The sequence below is a fragment of the Polyodon spathula genome, chromosome 1, assembly GCF_017654505.1.
Source record: "Polyodon spathula isolate WHYD16114869_AA chromosome 1, ASM1765450v1, whole genome shotgun sequence".
NCBI lineage: Eukaryota > Metazoa > Chordata > Actinopteri > Acipenseriformes > Polyodontidae > Polyodon > Polyodon spathula.
Window position 1 is genome coordinate 49,807,099 of NC_054534.1, and position 16,709 is coordinate 49,823,807.

General features: G+C 42.1%; 1 protein-coding gene across 1 annotated transcript in view; it reads left to right on the plus strand.

Annotated features, from left to right (window-relative positions):
- The window catches only part of stpg2 (sperm-tail PG-rich repeat containing 2), a 219,172-nt gene that overhangs the window by 108,330 nt on the left and 94,133 nt on the right, over positions 1–16,709 (plus strand). The window contains exon 9 of the mRNA XM_041257083.1: positions 6,474–6,637. Coding sequence (XP_041113017.1) covers positions 6,474–6,637 — 164 coding nt within the window. The remainder of the gene's footprint in view (positions 1–6,473; positions 6,638–16,709) is intronic.

Below are 16,709 nucleotides of genomic sequence, written 5' to 3' on the forward strand. Positions count from 1 at the left end.
AGTCCCTCCCGTCTATACAGATAGTCCTCGTTGTAGAAAGTGGTCCAATGATCAAGATAGGTGAAGCCTTCCCGTGTGCACCACGTCTTCAGCCATGCGTTTTGATTAATTATTTCCAGCTGTCCATATGGTCCTTTGCAAGGTGCGGGTAGTATACCAGAAAATACCACAGTTTTGGTTTTCTCTTTTAATTTCCTTCCTAGCTCTCTGAATTTGTTTTGCAGGGATTTTGGTCTGTCTCTTCCAATGTTGTTTGTACCGATGTGGACGACTACTACCGGGTCGTCTCCTGTTCGTTCTAGGAGCCTGTCCACGTTCTCAGTGATGTGCTTGACCGAGGCTCCCGGAAGGCAGCACACTGTTGTAGTAAGGGGGTCCAAACTGCGAATTGAACTTGCTGTGTTTCTCAATATGGAGTCCCCAACAATCATGACCTCCCTTCTTTTTGCTGTCTGGTCACCACTGTCAATGGGGTCCTGGATGTTGTTCCTTTCATTCTCTTGTTGTTGGTTCTGCTCATCAAAATTCTGAAGTGACTCAAATTTGTTGGTTGTTTTGATTTCTGGTGGTTGTGTTTGACGAAGTTTCTTTTTTTCCCTGCTTCTGCCTACCTGAACCCAGCTGTTCTGACCTTCTATCTCCCTGGTGGCTTTCAGTCTGTTAGGGGTGCAGACTTCCATGAATTGTGGGTGTGCCAGCTCCTCAAGATCCTGTTGCTGTCTCACTTCTTCCAGCTCCATTTCTAGCATACTTACTAGTTTATGCAAATCCTGGATCGCACGGCACTTTACGCACACTTGGTTTAGCTCCGCTGGGTTTTCTCGGATTTCCCACATCAGCAGGTGTCACAGATTACTGGCTTGAAGACCATGTTGAGGGTTTTTTTTGAAGTTTAGTTTCTTCTGCAGCTGTCAGCCTGCTTTCAAACTGCTTCTAAACTGCTCTGTACTTTTCCACGCCTGTACTTCTCCCACTCGCTGTCGCTTCCACTCGCTGTTGCTGGGAAGACTGCCTCGTTTAACTGCGTTGTTCTGCTGTGCTGTTGGCTCCTCCCCTCGCCAGTGTCTCAGAACGGCGCTGAATTTGAATCAGCTGCTCCGAGTTTCAGCTTGTTTGTTATCAGAAAAACACACGCGGCTGTTTGACTTTGAGCTGCTGCTGTGTTTCCCCAATGTCCTCTGTTTTCTGATTAAAGCAATTCAAGATGCAATTTCTCCTTTCTGCTTCTAAACTGCTCTGTACTTTTCCACGCCTGTACTTCTCCTACTCGCTGTCGCTTCCACTCGCTGTCGCTGGGAAGACTGCCTCGTTGACCTATAGAGGTGCAGTCCATCTTTCCTATAATATCTATTTATTTTCTAAAAGCAATCCCAGTTGTTTATAAATCACAGCCCTTCTTCACTCACCAACCAGCCAGCCAAGTAATATGGCCCTAATTCTACTGAACACCCCCACCACCAACAACAGATAGTAGACCTGAGAGAATAATTCTTCATCCTAACTTTTTCAGCTGTCAAGGATTTAACAGTTCCACTTTCATGCTGTGGCACTGAAACGTCACATGGAGAGGCCTCTTTTATAAGTTAAAATCGGAGTCATTTTCCGTCTCATCTTCAGTATCCAAAACTAACCAAGTGTAATTAATTTGTTAAAACTATTTTCAATGATCTGCTCATTTTCGTTTATGTTTATAAGTATCCAGTTTGTTTTTTAAGTTTGCAAACCTTCTGCATTAAACAATATGTGACAGAGCACTTGCAAATAAAGTCTTACTTAAATTGAAATGTATTGCCCACCATATACATTTCACAAGAAATACAGATCAAAGCATGCATTTCGGAATTCATAGTGTGTGGAAAACAATAAATAAATAAAATAATTTATCAAGGAAGAGAGCAGATAACAAAATGGTGAACTGAATAAAATCAAAAGGTAAAATTATTACAAGTGACAACGTCACTCTGGACACTGGGTTTTAACTCTAGCACCGCCATTTAATCCCCTGTGAATCATACTTTAACATAAGCACTGCCATAGCCGCTTTTTGAACGGCTTTTGCAATTCAAATTTAAATATCTCAGTGTATGTGAATATCTCATGCATGTCCGCTCTTAAGTGTTACTAAATAGTTGAATTAAATACCCATACAGTGTTTCAGCTGCAGAATCGTAAACATTAATAACTTATAAGCACTTGCTTCTGCAACCGCCAGATCCATAGTTTATGCGGCATATTGAAATCAATACACTATAGCCAACAATTTAGTCTGGGTTTTATAATAAAATCAAAGTCATTGTGAAAGAACGTATTATATACTCCTGTCGAGTGCTGAAACACTAATGAAGACTACGTGGCGACCTAGCATTCAAAATTCTAAAAGGTATTGACAGTGTCGACCCAAGGGACTTTTTCAGCCTGAAAAAAGAAACAAGGACCAGGGGTCACAAATGGAGTTTAGACAAAGGGGCATTCAGAACAGAAAATAGGAGACACTTTTTTACACAGAGAATTGTGAGGGTCTGGAATCAACTCCCCATTAATGTTATTGAAGCTGACACCCTGGGATCCTTCAAGAAGCTGCTTAATGAGATTTTGGGATCAATAAGCTACTAACAACCAAACGAGCAAGATGGGCCGAATGGCCTCCTCTCGTTTGTAAACTTTCTTATGTTCTTATGTTCTTATGAAAGACATTCTACATATCATATACAGTACTATTATTATTATTATTATTATTATTATTAGTAAAATTTATTTATTTTATTAGCAAAATATACACATTTAATCACAATACAGTGTGATATAGCTACGCTACTTTTTGTTGTCTGCTTTGGGAGGAGCCCCAACATCCTGCGCCTGAGTGGCAGGAGCCTGAACGTCCACAGCCCAAGAGGGGAGAGACGGTGCATCCGCAATCTAAGAGGGGGGATATGGTGCGTCCACAGCCCAAGAAGGGGAAGGCCAAACGTCCACAGCCCAGGTACCCACCAGCAGAGGGAGAATACCTGCTGGTTCCGCCTCCACAGCTGTGGGAGGACTGCTTGTCGCTCCCACCTCCACCAGCAGAAGGAGAATACCTGCTGGTTCCACCTCCACCGCCGTGGGAAGACTGCCTGTCACTCCCACCTCCACCAGCAGAGGGAGAATACCTGCTGGTTCCACCTCCACCTCCGTGGAAGGACTACGTGCCGCTCCCACCTCAGGGAGCATGCCTGCTGGTTTCCCCACTGCAGCCAGAAAGGGAGGAGCCCCTGCCACCTTCGCCAAGAGCAGAGCAGCAAGAGCTGCCTCTGTCTCCACCACCATCTCCACCTGGAGAAGAGGAGCAGGAGCTGCCTTGTCTCCACCATCACCAGAGGGAGGATGCTGCCGGACCTCAGAAGCCCCTGCATAGGTTGCTGAGGGGAGCACAGGGGAAAACCGCCCGGCCGCAGTGGCTGCGAAGAGGCCACAGCTAGGCCTGGCTCTCCTGCCGCCGTCGCCTCCCGAGGGTCTGCTCCCTTCGTCGCCTTCCGAGAGACCGCTACTGCCCTGCTTTGTACCGCCCAAGGATGCCTGCCTCGCACTGCCCGGGGATGCCATGTCTCCATCACCTGGGGCTGCCTGTGTCTCTCTTATATACCCTAAGGTTGCCGAGGGTCCCGCTTCGCCTGGGGGCATTGAAGGTCCCGCATCGCCTGGGGCTGCCTGTGTCTCCTCTGCCTCCCCTAGGGTAGCTCTGCTTCGCTTGGGGTCGCTGAGGGTTCTGCTTCACCTGGGGTTAAGTATGAGTTCTATATTTTTCTAGATGCTCCTGATCAGTCCTTCCATTGATTACATGTTATCCAAGATGCACTGTTCCCGGAATTTCTTGTAATATCTGGTCAATTTTTCATTGCCAGATAGCAGGTGCTGATGCAATTCCAAACACGGGGCGATTGTAACGGTAAAGTCCTTTGTCTGTGTTGATTGCTAGGTATTGCTTTGAGTCTTCCTCTACTTCTAGCTGTAAGTGTGCATGTCATAGGTCTATTTTACTATCTCACTGTCTGCCTATAAAGCAGCAAAAATATCATCCAATCATGGCAATGGATACTGGGCTACTTGGAGTACTGCATTCACTGTGACTTTAAAATCCCCACAGATTCTTACTGAACCCTCTTTTTTTTTTTATAACTGGAACAATTGGAGTTGCCCTTTCACTTCTGCTTCTACTTTGGGTCTGATAGAGTAAGGCACTTGTCCTGCTTTCAAAAATGTGGGTGTACATTTTCTTTAAGCACACACTTTGCTTTAAAGTTTTTTACTTTGCCTATGTCTTCATGAAAGACAGTCTTGTATTGTTCCAATAGCTGTTGCAGTTTTTTGTTTGTGTCCATTGGTATTGCTATGTAGCTTGTGTTTTATCTGTCATTAAAGCAAACATACCGGCATTTCGTACTTGTTGTGCTATTTCACTTAATGTGTGTGATCTTTCATTATTGAAATCAGCTCATTCTGATGCTTTCTTTGAATGTAACTAAATGATTTCTCACACCTTTTATGGAAATGATCAATTAGGTGTTGCTATTTGCTCTTAGTTCCAATAACTCTTAAAAGTTGCTCTGATTAGAAGACTCTACAGACTCATGGCCACGCAGTGCAATACCAGCACGTCAACTGAAAATTAAACTTTGGCACACAGCTTTCACGTATTGCCTGTTTTCCTCAACCTGTCTGTCATGTTCTGTTTTTATTTTAGTAGCAACACTACTTTTGTGACCGACAGCAAATGTTTTTGATTCTTCCTCACCTTGAAGACAGACTGTAATTGGTCATTTTACTACGTACTACTTCCCAGGAGCTAGCTGGGTTACTGTGAAAATATAACACTACTGTGTATACCGATAGTCTATATTGCTATTGCTCCATCTAATGTTAAATCAAAATAAAACTACATGCTAATTTCATATAATTATCCTACGTGACTTTTTTTTCCTTCTAGACATAAAGTTTACAAATGAGAGGAGGCCATTCGGCCCATCTTGCTCGTTTCCTTGTTAGTAGCTTATTGATCCCAAAATCTTATCATGCAGCTTCCTCAAGGACCCCAGGGTGTCAGCTTCAACAACATTGCTGGGAAGTTGGTTCCAGATTCCCACAATTCTCTGTGTAAAAAAAAGTTATTTTCTGTTCTGAATGCCCCTTTACCTAGACTCCTGATCCTTGTTTCTTTTTTCAAGTCGAAAAAGTCCCTTGGGTCAACCTTTTTGAATTTTTGAATGCTTGAATCAGATTGCCGCGTAGTCTTCTTTCAAGACTGAATAAATTAAATTATTTTAGCCTGTCTGCATGTGACATGCCTTTTAACCCTTAGTGGTCATTTATTCAGCGCCTGTCAGGCGCGTCAGGTCCAATTTATTTTCACACGTGCTGTTTATTTTACAAGCGCTGTTTAAAAGTTGTTTTTTTTCCCACAGTAAAACAGATTTAAAAGGCACAGCATATCAAAAGGACACTAGGTAACTTTCCTGGTTAAATAAACGAGAAACCACGCAGTACCCCGGGGTACTGTTGTACCCTGGTCTCTCTCATTCGTTATCTAAATAAGAATATTGCTGGTTCCCACTAAACAAAAGTGGCTGTGTGTGCTGGTGGACACTTGAAGATAAAACATAAATGAAATACTACTTGTCAGACGTCAACAAAAACTAGAAAATACCGCAGAGGCTCAGCAACTCAGCATCTTCTCACAGAAAACAGGATGTACAGACCTGTTGGACGACCTACAAAAAAAGTCGCAAGTTCAAGTGAGCCCAAACAAGCCAGCGTTGTGCACCTCGTCCTGGTAAAGCAGAAACACACGATAACTGAGGTAGTTTATAAATTGCTTACAATGATTTAAAAACTCAAGAGGCTAATCGTAGTGTTTGAGTTATGTTTACTTTTTGTCTATTGCCTGCTTGTTCTCTTGAGTTTGTTTCAACAAGTTATTTAGTTTTCAAAACGTTTACGTGAATACAAATTTTCTTGTGTAAATATAACTTTGTATAATTAGACCTATTTACATGCAGTACACAACATTGCAGGCAATGTGACAATCAAAAAAAGCACACCCTGTTTTTAAATGGTTTTGCTTTACGTATTTGGGCTAATGCCAAAAAAAATAAATAAATAAAATTGTACTGGGTACACCAGGGTAACGTGTCCAGTCTCGAATGCATAAATTAATACATTTTAAACAATTTTATTTACAGTTAAGGATAATAATAATAGCATCAGTAATAAAACTCATTTAAATTAGATGGATGTAGTAATTGTATCAATTTAATATGCATATTAATATGCCAATTATATATATAATATATATCTATATATAAGATATATAGATATCTATATATATATATCACCACACAGACACACCCAGTAGACCAAAAGAATACATTACTGCACTAGACACGATCGTTGCTGCCTTATTTTGTATTGTTTTTTTTTTTTTTTTTTTATTATTTTAGGTCCTGGAGCGTATAATATATTTAACTATGGACTTGCACAAGAAAGTTTGAAAAAGACATACCTTGAGAGCACAAGAAAAGGAGGGTTTGGCTCTACAGCTACACGAACCCCTGAATTTCTAAAGAGGCAAGATGTTACGACACCAGGTCCTGCTCAGTATCAGGTATGTGTAGACATTTTATTCAGTTTGCATGCTTGGCAACCTTTACTTTGGCCACTAATTAACGTTGAGCCTGGTTAGTACTTGGATGGCAGACCTCATTGGAAAATCAGGTGCTGCAGAAAGTGATGAGCCATTAGTACAAAACATTATTACTATATATAGTGAACAATAATTGTTCTATAAACTTTGATATTTTACAATCTTATTATTCACGGTGGTTGCACAAGACCTCTGTATAATACGATTGGCCATGTATAACAAGGTTGGTGATAAAGCTACTAACCTTAATTTAAAAACAAACTCTACCACCATAATCATACAATACTCAGACAAAACACTGTCAATACCAAAACAAACAATGGCCTGCTGATTTTAAAGTTTTGACTTTGACTCTTAATTAATAGTTTGACTATTAATATGAATAGTGCTTTTGAGAAAAAATACCAGGAGCACCTAACTCACTTTTGGTAAGTTGCCAGACGAGGGGTAAGTGACAAGTTTTATTTGAACTTCAGTCCAACCCTTTAACCTGTAGGCGATGCTGGTCCTAAAATGTTAGTATTGTTGTAAGAATCTTAGGGACCACTCTTCCAAATTTTGTGAAACACTTTTGGTTTCAAATCTCCACACTGATCATTAACCCCCTCTGATACGTGGGAGGGCTCCAAAAAATCACCCAAAGATATTTTTGTATAGACGTTGATGAGATCTACAACAATCAAGCAAAATATTTTAGCATCTGCGGATTTTGGATTTTCGGCAGATCTTTGAAGTTGCATTTGTCATGCATTCGAGCATTGCTTATGGTTAAGCTAGTGCCATTGGAAGCACAACTTGTCACTTTTTACTCTAGATTTAGCCCCAGACAATGCAATATTGAATAATAACGGCAGTTCGGTTAGGACTATGTGGTACTTTAGCCTCACCAAAGTGGCCATAAGCAATGCTCGAATGCATGACAAATGCAACTTCAACCATCCCAAATCTGCGGATAACCCCGTGAGTTATTTCAGCCTAAACTCTATTGAAATACTAACTATTCAAATTTCAGAGGGGGTTATAATGACTAGTGGGGGGACACAATTTGGAAGAGTCGTCCCTAAGGTTCTTACAGCAATACTAACATTTTAGGACCACATCCCCTACAGCGTAAAGGGCTGGGCTGAAGTTCGAATAAAACTCAAACCTTATATGGCAACTTCCTAAAAGTGAGTTAGGTGCGCCTGGTATTTTTTTCTCAAAATCCCTATTCATACACATGATGGTAGTGCCTAAGTTGAGCCCAGGGTGATTTTTCTGGTGAGATTAGGTTGACTTTTGCCAGGTCACAGCTCAAAAGGGAAATAAATAAATAATGATTAGCATTTCTGAACTCAGCGGGCTCGAAAATCCCCAGGAGAATTTTACTAGCAAAATCCGAGATGGCTGGGCAATGGCTCTAGTTGAGTTGGTATGGTACCCTCAGGTGGAAGAATGTCTTTTATTTTGCCCAAACATCAATATTGCAAGGTCCCTCAGGTCACAGAATTAAGAAATATCTCTTTGAAAACACTAAGCGGAATACATAATGATAAAAAAACTTACATTTTTATTTATTTTTTATAAAAAAAAAAACCTAAATATTGTGTTGAAAAAAAGATACATTTTAACCCTTTGCGGTCCTATGTTGGACCAGGTCCGACATTACAATTTTCCCTTTCCAGTCCGATGTCAGACCCTGTCCAAAGAAAAAAAAAATAGCAAATATATTAAATGATTACTTTTCACAAGTTTTTACAAAGGAAGATACGGACAACATGCCCCACATGTCATCCAGTTCCTATCCAGTTTTAAATAACTTTAGCATAACTGAGGCAGAAGTGTTAAAGGGACTAGGAGCTCTTAAAATAAACAAATCCCCTGGGCCGGATGAGATCCTCCCAGTAGTACTCAAAGAAATGAAAGAAGTAATTTACAAACCGCTAACCAAGATCATGCAGCAGTCTCTTGACACAGGGGTGGTACCGACAGACTGGAGAATTGCAAACGTAATACCGATCCACAAAAAGGGAAACAAAACTGAACCAGGTAACTACAGACCAGTAAGCCTGACTTCTATTATATGCAGACTTATGGAAACTATAATAAGATCCAAAATGGAAAATTACCTATATGGTAACAGGGTCCTGGGAGACAGTCAACATGGTTTTAGGAAAGGGAGATCGTGTCTAACTAACTTGCTTGATTTTTTTGAGGATGCAACATCCATAATGGATAATTGCAAAGCATATGACATGGTTTATTTAGATTTCCAGAAAGCTTTTGACAAAGTCCCGCACAAAAGATAAATTCTCAAACTGAACGCAGTTGGGATTCAAGGAAACACATGTACATGGATTAGGGAGTGGTTAACATGTAGAAAACAGAAAGTACTGATTAGAGGAAAAACCTCAGAATGGAGTGTGGTAACCAGCGGTGTACCACAGGGATCAGTATTAGGTCCTCTGCTATTCCTAATCTACATTAATGATTTAGATTCTGGTATAGTAAGCAAACTTGTTAAATTTGCAGACGACACAAAAGTAGGAGGAGTGGCAAACACTGTTGCAGCAGCAAAGGTCATTCAAAATGATCTAGACAAGATTCAGAACTGGGCAGACACATGGCAAATGACATTTAATAGAGAAAAGTGTAAGGTACTGCACGCAGGAAATAAAAATGTACATTATAAATATCATATGGGAGATACTGAAATTGGAGAAGGAATCTATGAAAAAGACCTAGGAGTTTTTGTTGACTCAGAAATGTCTTCATCTAGACAATGTGGGGAAGCTATAAAAAAGGCTAACAAGATGCTCGGATACATTGTGAAAAGTGTTGAATTTAAATCAAGGGAAGTAATGTTAAAACTGTACAATGCATTAGTAAGACCTAATCTTGAATATTGTGTTCAGTTCTGGTCACCTCGCTATAAAAAAGATATTGCTGCTCTAGAAAGAGTACAAAGAAGATCGACCAGAATTATTCCGGGCTTAAAAGGCATGTCATATGCAGACAGGCTAAAATAATTGAATCTGTTCAGTCTTGAACAAAGAAGACTATGTGGCGACCTAATTCAAGCATTCCAAATTCTAAATGGTATTGACAGTGTCGACCCAAGGGACTTTTTCAGCCTGAAAAAAGAAACAAGGACCAGGGGTCACAAATGGAGATTAGACAAAGGGGCATTCAGAACAGAAAATAGGAGGCACTTTTTTACACAGAGAATTGTGAGGGTCTGGAATCAACTCCCCAGTAATGTTGTTGAAGCTGATACCCTGGGATCCTTCAAGAAGCTGCTTGATGAGATTCTGGGATCAATAAGCTACTAACAACCAAACGAGCAAAATGGTCCGAATGGCCTCCTCTCGTTTTTAAACTTTCTTATGTTCTTATGTTCTTATGAAAAAGAATGACAAACATTACCGAATGGGAAGAGCCCTCTCTGACCACCAATCACTGAGCATGATAGAAAAGTTGCCCTCAGGGCCCTGCTGTGAGGAGGAAGACACCTCCTGTAGCATATAGCATATATCGTCATTTTCTGGTCAGCTGGGGACACGACCTTGAAGTTTTGGTAAAAAGGCTGGATTTGTTCTTAATGTTACCCGCAAGTCATTTCCAGTGAAAGCCATACATGTGTCATCGATGGACAGAGCATGAAGCTCACTTACTCGTCTGGCAGACGTAATGGCTATTAAAAATGCCACCTTCAATGAAACAGGGCGCAGCTCTGCTTGCCATGGGCTCAAATGGGGGACCCGTAAGGACCCGCAGTACCAGTTACGGATCCCACTTGGGGACCATACTTTTCATGGGGGGACGAAGCCTCCGAGCCCCTTTAAGAAATTGCACTGCCAGGAAGTGTGCCTATGGCAGGATGGTCGCAGTGCGCATGTGCGTGTTGATGTCACAGACCAGGAAGAAGCGAGACAATACACAGAGGTGGGTTTTTGTTGAAGCTGAGCGCTTGCTTGTGCTTAGCATTTAATAAGTAAACAAACAGAAAATAAAAAGATTTTAACAAAAAACACAGGACACGACACTTTAAGCCAAAAATAAAGAGTCAAACAAAACGAGTAGACACTATCAAAACAGGGTGGATGAACGCTACACAAAACAAGTACGCTGCTGGTACTTCCAGCACTCATAGCAATTTATCTTCTATTATATTTTACTTTATGTTTTTCTTCTCTCTGTTTCTCACATTCTCCACTCCCGAAAACACAACCCCCAGTGAGTGAAAACACGCTGCTTTTATGCAGGTGTACCATGACTCGATTGCTAATCAATCATTCAATTGGAGTCTCGGTACAACTGCACGTGAATTAATGAAGTGCAATTTCCTGTGCTCACATATTATTACATTTTACCTGCACGTGAAGTGCTGTGCAATCCTCATGCTTAAATAGAAATGTACATTTTAAACACTCGTGCTCGTAACCCATATTATAAACCATGTACCAATGACTATACACCAACATTAAACACACTACATACAACCTCTTGCTCGCCCCCGAGAATCTGCTCCTCCGCAGCTCCCTCCGACTCCTCGACACCGTTCTCTTCCACAGCCATCGCTATTTCAGGCGGCTGAGATTCAGCCAGTGGAGAGTTTTGCACTGTGCCCAGCTCACCATTCGTTGTGTTCTCTCCCTCCATATTGGGAGGGACTGACTCCCTGTCTGGAGCTCGTAGTCTCTCTATCTACACGGGTTCAGAGCTCTGCACTGGCTGCACTCTGCCATCCGGCAGCTCTGCAGCCTTCAGTTGAAATCTTTTCTTTTTAACTACTGCCTTGAATGGTTCTTCACCATTCTCAGTAGTAGCTGTATTATCCTCCGAACCCGTCAGTGACAGACTACGGTTGGGTCTCTTTGTGAGAGGCCTTGTTGTTGGTGGTCGACCCTTCCTCCCGCTCACCCCCAACACCCCCGACTTCCCCTCGCCAGCATCGCCCTGATCCTGCCTTGTCTCTGCTCTAGCCTCCCTTCTCGGGCAGGCTTTCCTCTGGTGTCCCTGTTCTCCACAGTAAAAACGCCTCATCGTCTCAGAACTGACGAACACCACACAATTCGTCCCTTCTACACTAAAATTCCAGGGTACATTTATTACTTGATTTGGATCTTTTAGTAACACAAACGCCTGCCTTCGAAATGACAATGATGTGCCTAACATGGTTATTTTTACAACCCAGCGGGATTCCCTTAATTGGGGACACAAGTTTACCATAACTAGCTAAATTATTTTCTAATGGCTCATTTTTTAAAAACGGGGGGCACATTAGAAAGAATAACTTTTGTTACCAGGGTTACTAGAGAGGAAACCTGAACAAATTCATCTTTTACTGTAAAGCCTTCCTCTACCAGCTTGTATACCAGCGACACCTACACTAAAAATATTACCAGCGCTTTATTCATTCTTGACGCTGACCTAATATTTTCAAATCCCAGCACTTCTCCTACTGCCAGCAGACACTCCTCCACTGAAATCCCAGGGTCAGGCAGGCAAAGGACCCCATGTCGGCAGGTGAGAGCCCCCAGCCCTCCTGAATGAGACCCCATTACGGGATCTCCAAACACACACCACTAACCTATTAACAAACAAGCACACACCCAAAAAGAACAACTAAGTAACTATCAAAACAAACAAACAAAATAAATAAATAAATAAATAAAGTTTTTAATTTCCCAGTCCTACCGCACAGGTGTTCCACCTCTCTGCAAGCCCTTCCCACAATCCTCCACAAGAGAGAGAGAGAGAGAGAGGTGTGTGTATATTCATATCGTTATGACGGTCCTTATTTAGGATGTTACCCCTATTCATGATCCATGACCCCCCCCTCACCAAATCATAACTATATTCAGGTTCATACACAGTTCATAAGGTCATAAAGATCACAGGAAGTCATCAATCAAAATTTTGAAGGAACACATCCTAGTTATACTGCTTGATGAGGTTTTGGGATCAATAAGCTACTAACAACCAAATGAGCAAGATGGGCCGAATGGCCTCCTCTCGTTTGTAAACTTTCTTATGTTCTTATCAAAAAGACGTAAAGCACAGGTCTCTAGTCCTTTTTTCTCCATGTAAAATAAACAACATGTGTGAAAATAAACTGGACCTGACGCACCTGACAAGCACTGAATTGACTGCAAAGGGTTAAAGGTAAAAGACCTTTGACCTCTCCTTAAGATCACATGCAAAACTACCTTATAACGCCATACAGAGTGCAGATAGGGTAACGATTACTATGGAACACATATAGGAACCCATATATACTCTTCAAAAATTGCCTTGACCGTGACCTTTGACGTCTCCTTAAGGTCTGTGACCTGGATGGCTGCGGGGTGGTGACGTCAGACCAGATATCCAAACACACACAAGTACTGACAGGTGAAACTGAGACGCAACGGCACTCAGCTTTTTATTAATGAACAAAAATAAAATGTTTAAACAAAAAACAACACTCTTGAAGGGCCAAAACAACATGAAACACAAAACAAGTATATTCTAAATATAGTAATTGTTCTCTATTGATTCAGACTCACATCTCTCGTTTCGCGTCTGACACCCTTCACCATGCAACCTAAGCTGCAGGTTCTTCTAGTGGTGACCGAGGGATTAACTGGTTAACAGTTATCTTTCTGCATGGGTTAAATAAAGGATGCGTGACTGTCAGCTAATTAAATACTCAGTAGCTGATCAGTCAGGCATTCCCACAAGGTAATTCAAAAATAAAACAATAACCTGGCGGACGGCGTCTCGCTCGTCTGGCCAAACAATACTTAATACTAATAATATAAACAAAGGGGCGGGACACTCTGCCACAAGGTCAAATGCTCAAATAGCTTATAACTCCTTACAGAGTACAGATAGGGTTATGGTTACTATGGAACACATATAGGAATCCATATGTGCTCTATCAAAAATGTATTTTCCTGTGACCTCTGACCTTTGCCTAAAGGACACATGTAAACCTTGTATACAACTCCTTTCAGAGTGCAGATAGGGTTATGGTTACTGTGGAACACATGTATGAAACCACATATGTTCTATCAAAATATGTCCTTGCCTGTGACCTCTGACCTTTCCCAAAAGGTAAAATGTAAACATTGCTTATAACTCTTTAGAAAGTGCAGATAGGGTCATCCTTCCTAATAATCTTTATGTAGTGCCTTTCAAGGAAACACATGTACATGGATTAGGGAGTGGTTAACAAACCTCAGAATGTACTGATTAGAGGAACCTCAGAATGGAGTGTACCAACAGGGATCCACAGTAGTTTAGGTCCTCTGCTATTCCTAATCTACATTAATGATTTAGATTCTGGTATAGTAAGCAAACTTGTTAAATTTTCAGACGACACAAAAGTAGGAGGAGTGGCAAACACTGTTGCAGCAGCAAAGGTCATTCAAAATGATCTAGACAAGATTCAGAACTGGGCAGACACATGGCAAATGACATTTAATAGAGAAAAGTGTAAGGTACTGCACGCAGGAAATAAAAATGTACATTATAAATATCATATGGGAGATATTGAAATTGGAGAAGGAATCTATGAAAAAGACCTAGGAGTTTTTCTTCATCTAGACAATGTGGGGAAGCTATAAAAAAGGCTAACAAGATGCTCGGATACATTGTGAAAAGTGTTGACTTTAAATCAAGGGAAGTAATGTTAAAACTATACAATGCACTAGTAAGACCTCATCTTGAATATTGTGTTCAGTTCTGGTCACCTCGCTATAAAAAAGATATTGCTGCTCTAGAAAGAGTGCAAAGAAGAGCGACCAGAATTATTCCGGGCTTAAAAGGCATGTCATATGCAGACAGGCTAAAAGAATTGAATCTGTTCAGTCTTGAACAAAAAAGACTACGTGGCGACCTAATTCAAGCATTCAAAATTCTAAAAGGTATTGACAATGTCGACCCAAGGGACTTTTTCAGCCTGAAAAAAGAAACAAGGACCAGGGGTCACAAATGGAGTTTAGAAAAAGGGGCATTCAGAACAGAAAATAGGAGACACTTTTTTACACAGAGAATTGTGAGGGTCTGGAATCAACTCCCCAGTAATGTTGTTGAAGCTGACACCCTGGGATCCTTCAAGAAGCTGCTTGATGAGATTTTGGGATCAATAAGCTACTAACAACCAAACGAGCAAGATGGGCCGAATGGCCTCCTCTCGTTTGTAAACTTTCTTATGTTCTTATGTTCTTTGCCTGTGGCCTCTGACCTTTCCTTAAAAGTCAAATGAAAAACGTGTATATAAATCCTTAGACAGTGCATGTAGGCTCATGATTACTCTAGAACACTGATAGGAACAAGAATGCCATGGAAGCCGTCAAGTTGCTTGCAACTTCTAATTATTATTTTTATTATTCCGCCAAATTTTCAAATGTCTAAAATCAACACTGTTGCATGAAAAGTGATGAAACTTAGTATGGGTCACATGGTTTGACAGCCTGTGGCAAAGTGGTTAACTGTGTGCAGGTGAAGGTAATGCAGCAGTTATCAGAACAGAGTGCAATGTTGTTTAATGGTTTGAAATCTAATTGCCTGATGGTGTAACAACAGTAAATAATAAACGATGTTAACAGGCAGTACAACGGCGTGTATTGTCCACGGTTGGTTCCCAAATAAGACATTCCTGTTCTTTTGCACCCACATGTAACACAGATATAAACAAAAACACAATCCACAGTGTGTGCTCTAGTGCTCGTAGTGACAATACAGTTCTTCAGTGAAACAAAGTGCAGTGATGTTGTCTAGGCTCAGTGCTGGCCTTTGGCAACAGCTTCAGATTGTGTTCAGTCATCTAATAATAACAAACAGTGATTATTTAGACACAACAGAACAAAACGCTAAGTTATTACCACTACCATAACCCTGGTTCCCTGAAAGAGAATGACACCCATTACTGAACAGGAAAAGTGCCCTCTCTTACCGTCAATCACTGAGCATATATAAAAAACCTGCCTGTGACAGGCTGGCGAGTGGATTGAGGCTCAGAGACAGAGTAAAGGCAAAAATAAAGTTATTTTATTAAATACAATAATCAAAAAGAGGTTCTACTAGAAATAATCAAAATGAACTTACAGAACAGTCAGGTTCCAGGTCTATAAACAAGATATTCCTTTCTTTTAAAAACACAAAACTCTCCAACACTAAAGCAAACTCCAAACAAAAGAACACACCCCAAACAGAAAACACACACTCACTATTCACTCTGCCAGCCAGGGCCTCTCCCCTGGTTTTTATCCCCTGTGGCTGGAGCCCAATTAATCAATAATTATTCAATTAGAGCTCCAGCCACATTCTCACATGTTTTTTCTGGCAGGGAGAAATTTAACCCCCTCCCTGCCATTTCCAAACATGTTCATATAGACGGGGAGTTCCCCATCACATATCCCCCCCCCCCAGTGCCTAGCACACATGGCCCCAACGGCCACCTCCCCCCCTTAAGTCCCAAAGTCCTTTGTCCGGTCCCGGGACGGGGAGACGTCCGTGGTCCATGGGGGCAGCCAAGGTGGAATATTTAGTTCCCCATCTGGCATCTTCCCAGCAGGACTGAACCCTCGCGACCAGACTCCCTCTGATGGCGGAGGCGGGAACGGCAGCCCGGCTCCCTCTAGTGGCAGAGGCAGGAACGGCGGCCCGGCTCCCTCTGGTGGCTGAGGCGGGAACGGCGGCCCAGCTCCCTCTGGTGGCAGAGGCGGGAACGGCGGCCCGGTTCCCTCTGGTGGCAGAGGCGGGAACGGTGGCCCGGCTCCCTCTGGTGGCGGAGGCGGGAACGGCAGCCCAGCTCCCTCTGGATCCCTTGGCGACGCGGGACCCCCTGGCCCCTCTGGCGATGCAGGCGACGTTGTACCCTCTGGCGATGCTGGCGACGTTGTACCCTCTGGCGGCGCTGGTGACACTGGACCCTCTGGCGACTCTGGACCCCCTGGCGATGCTGGACCCTCCGGCTCTCGGGACGGTAGCTCCATCCTTTCTAACTCTCGGGACAGCAGTACCTTCCCCCTGGGCGATGGCGGGCCAACAGCGACCCCAAGCG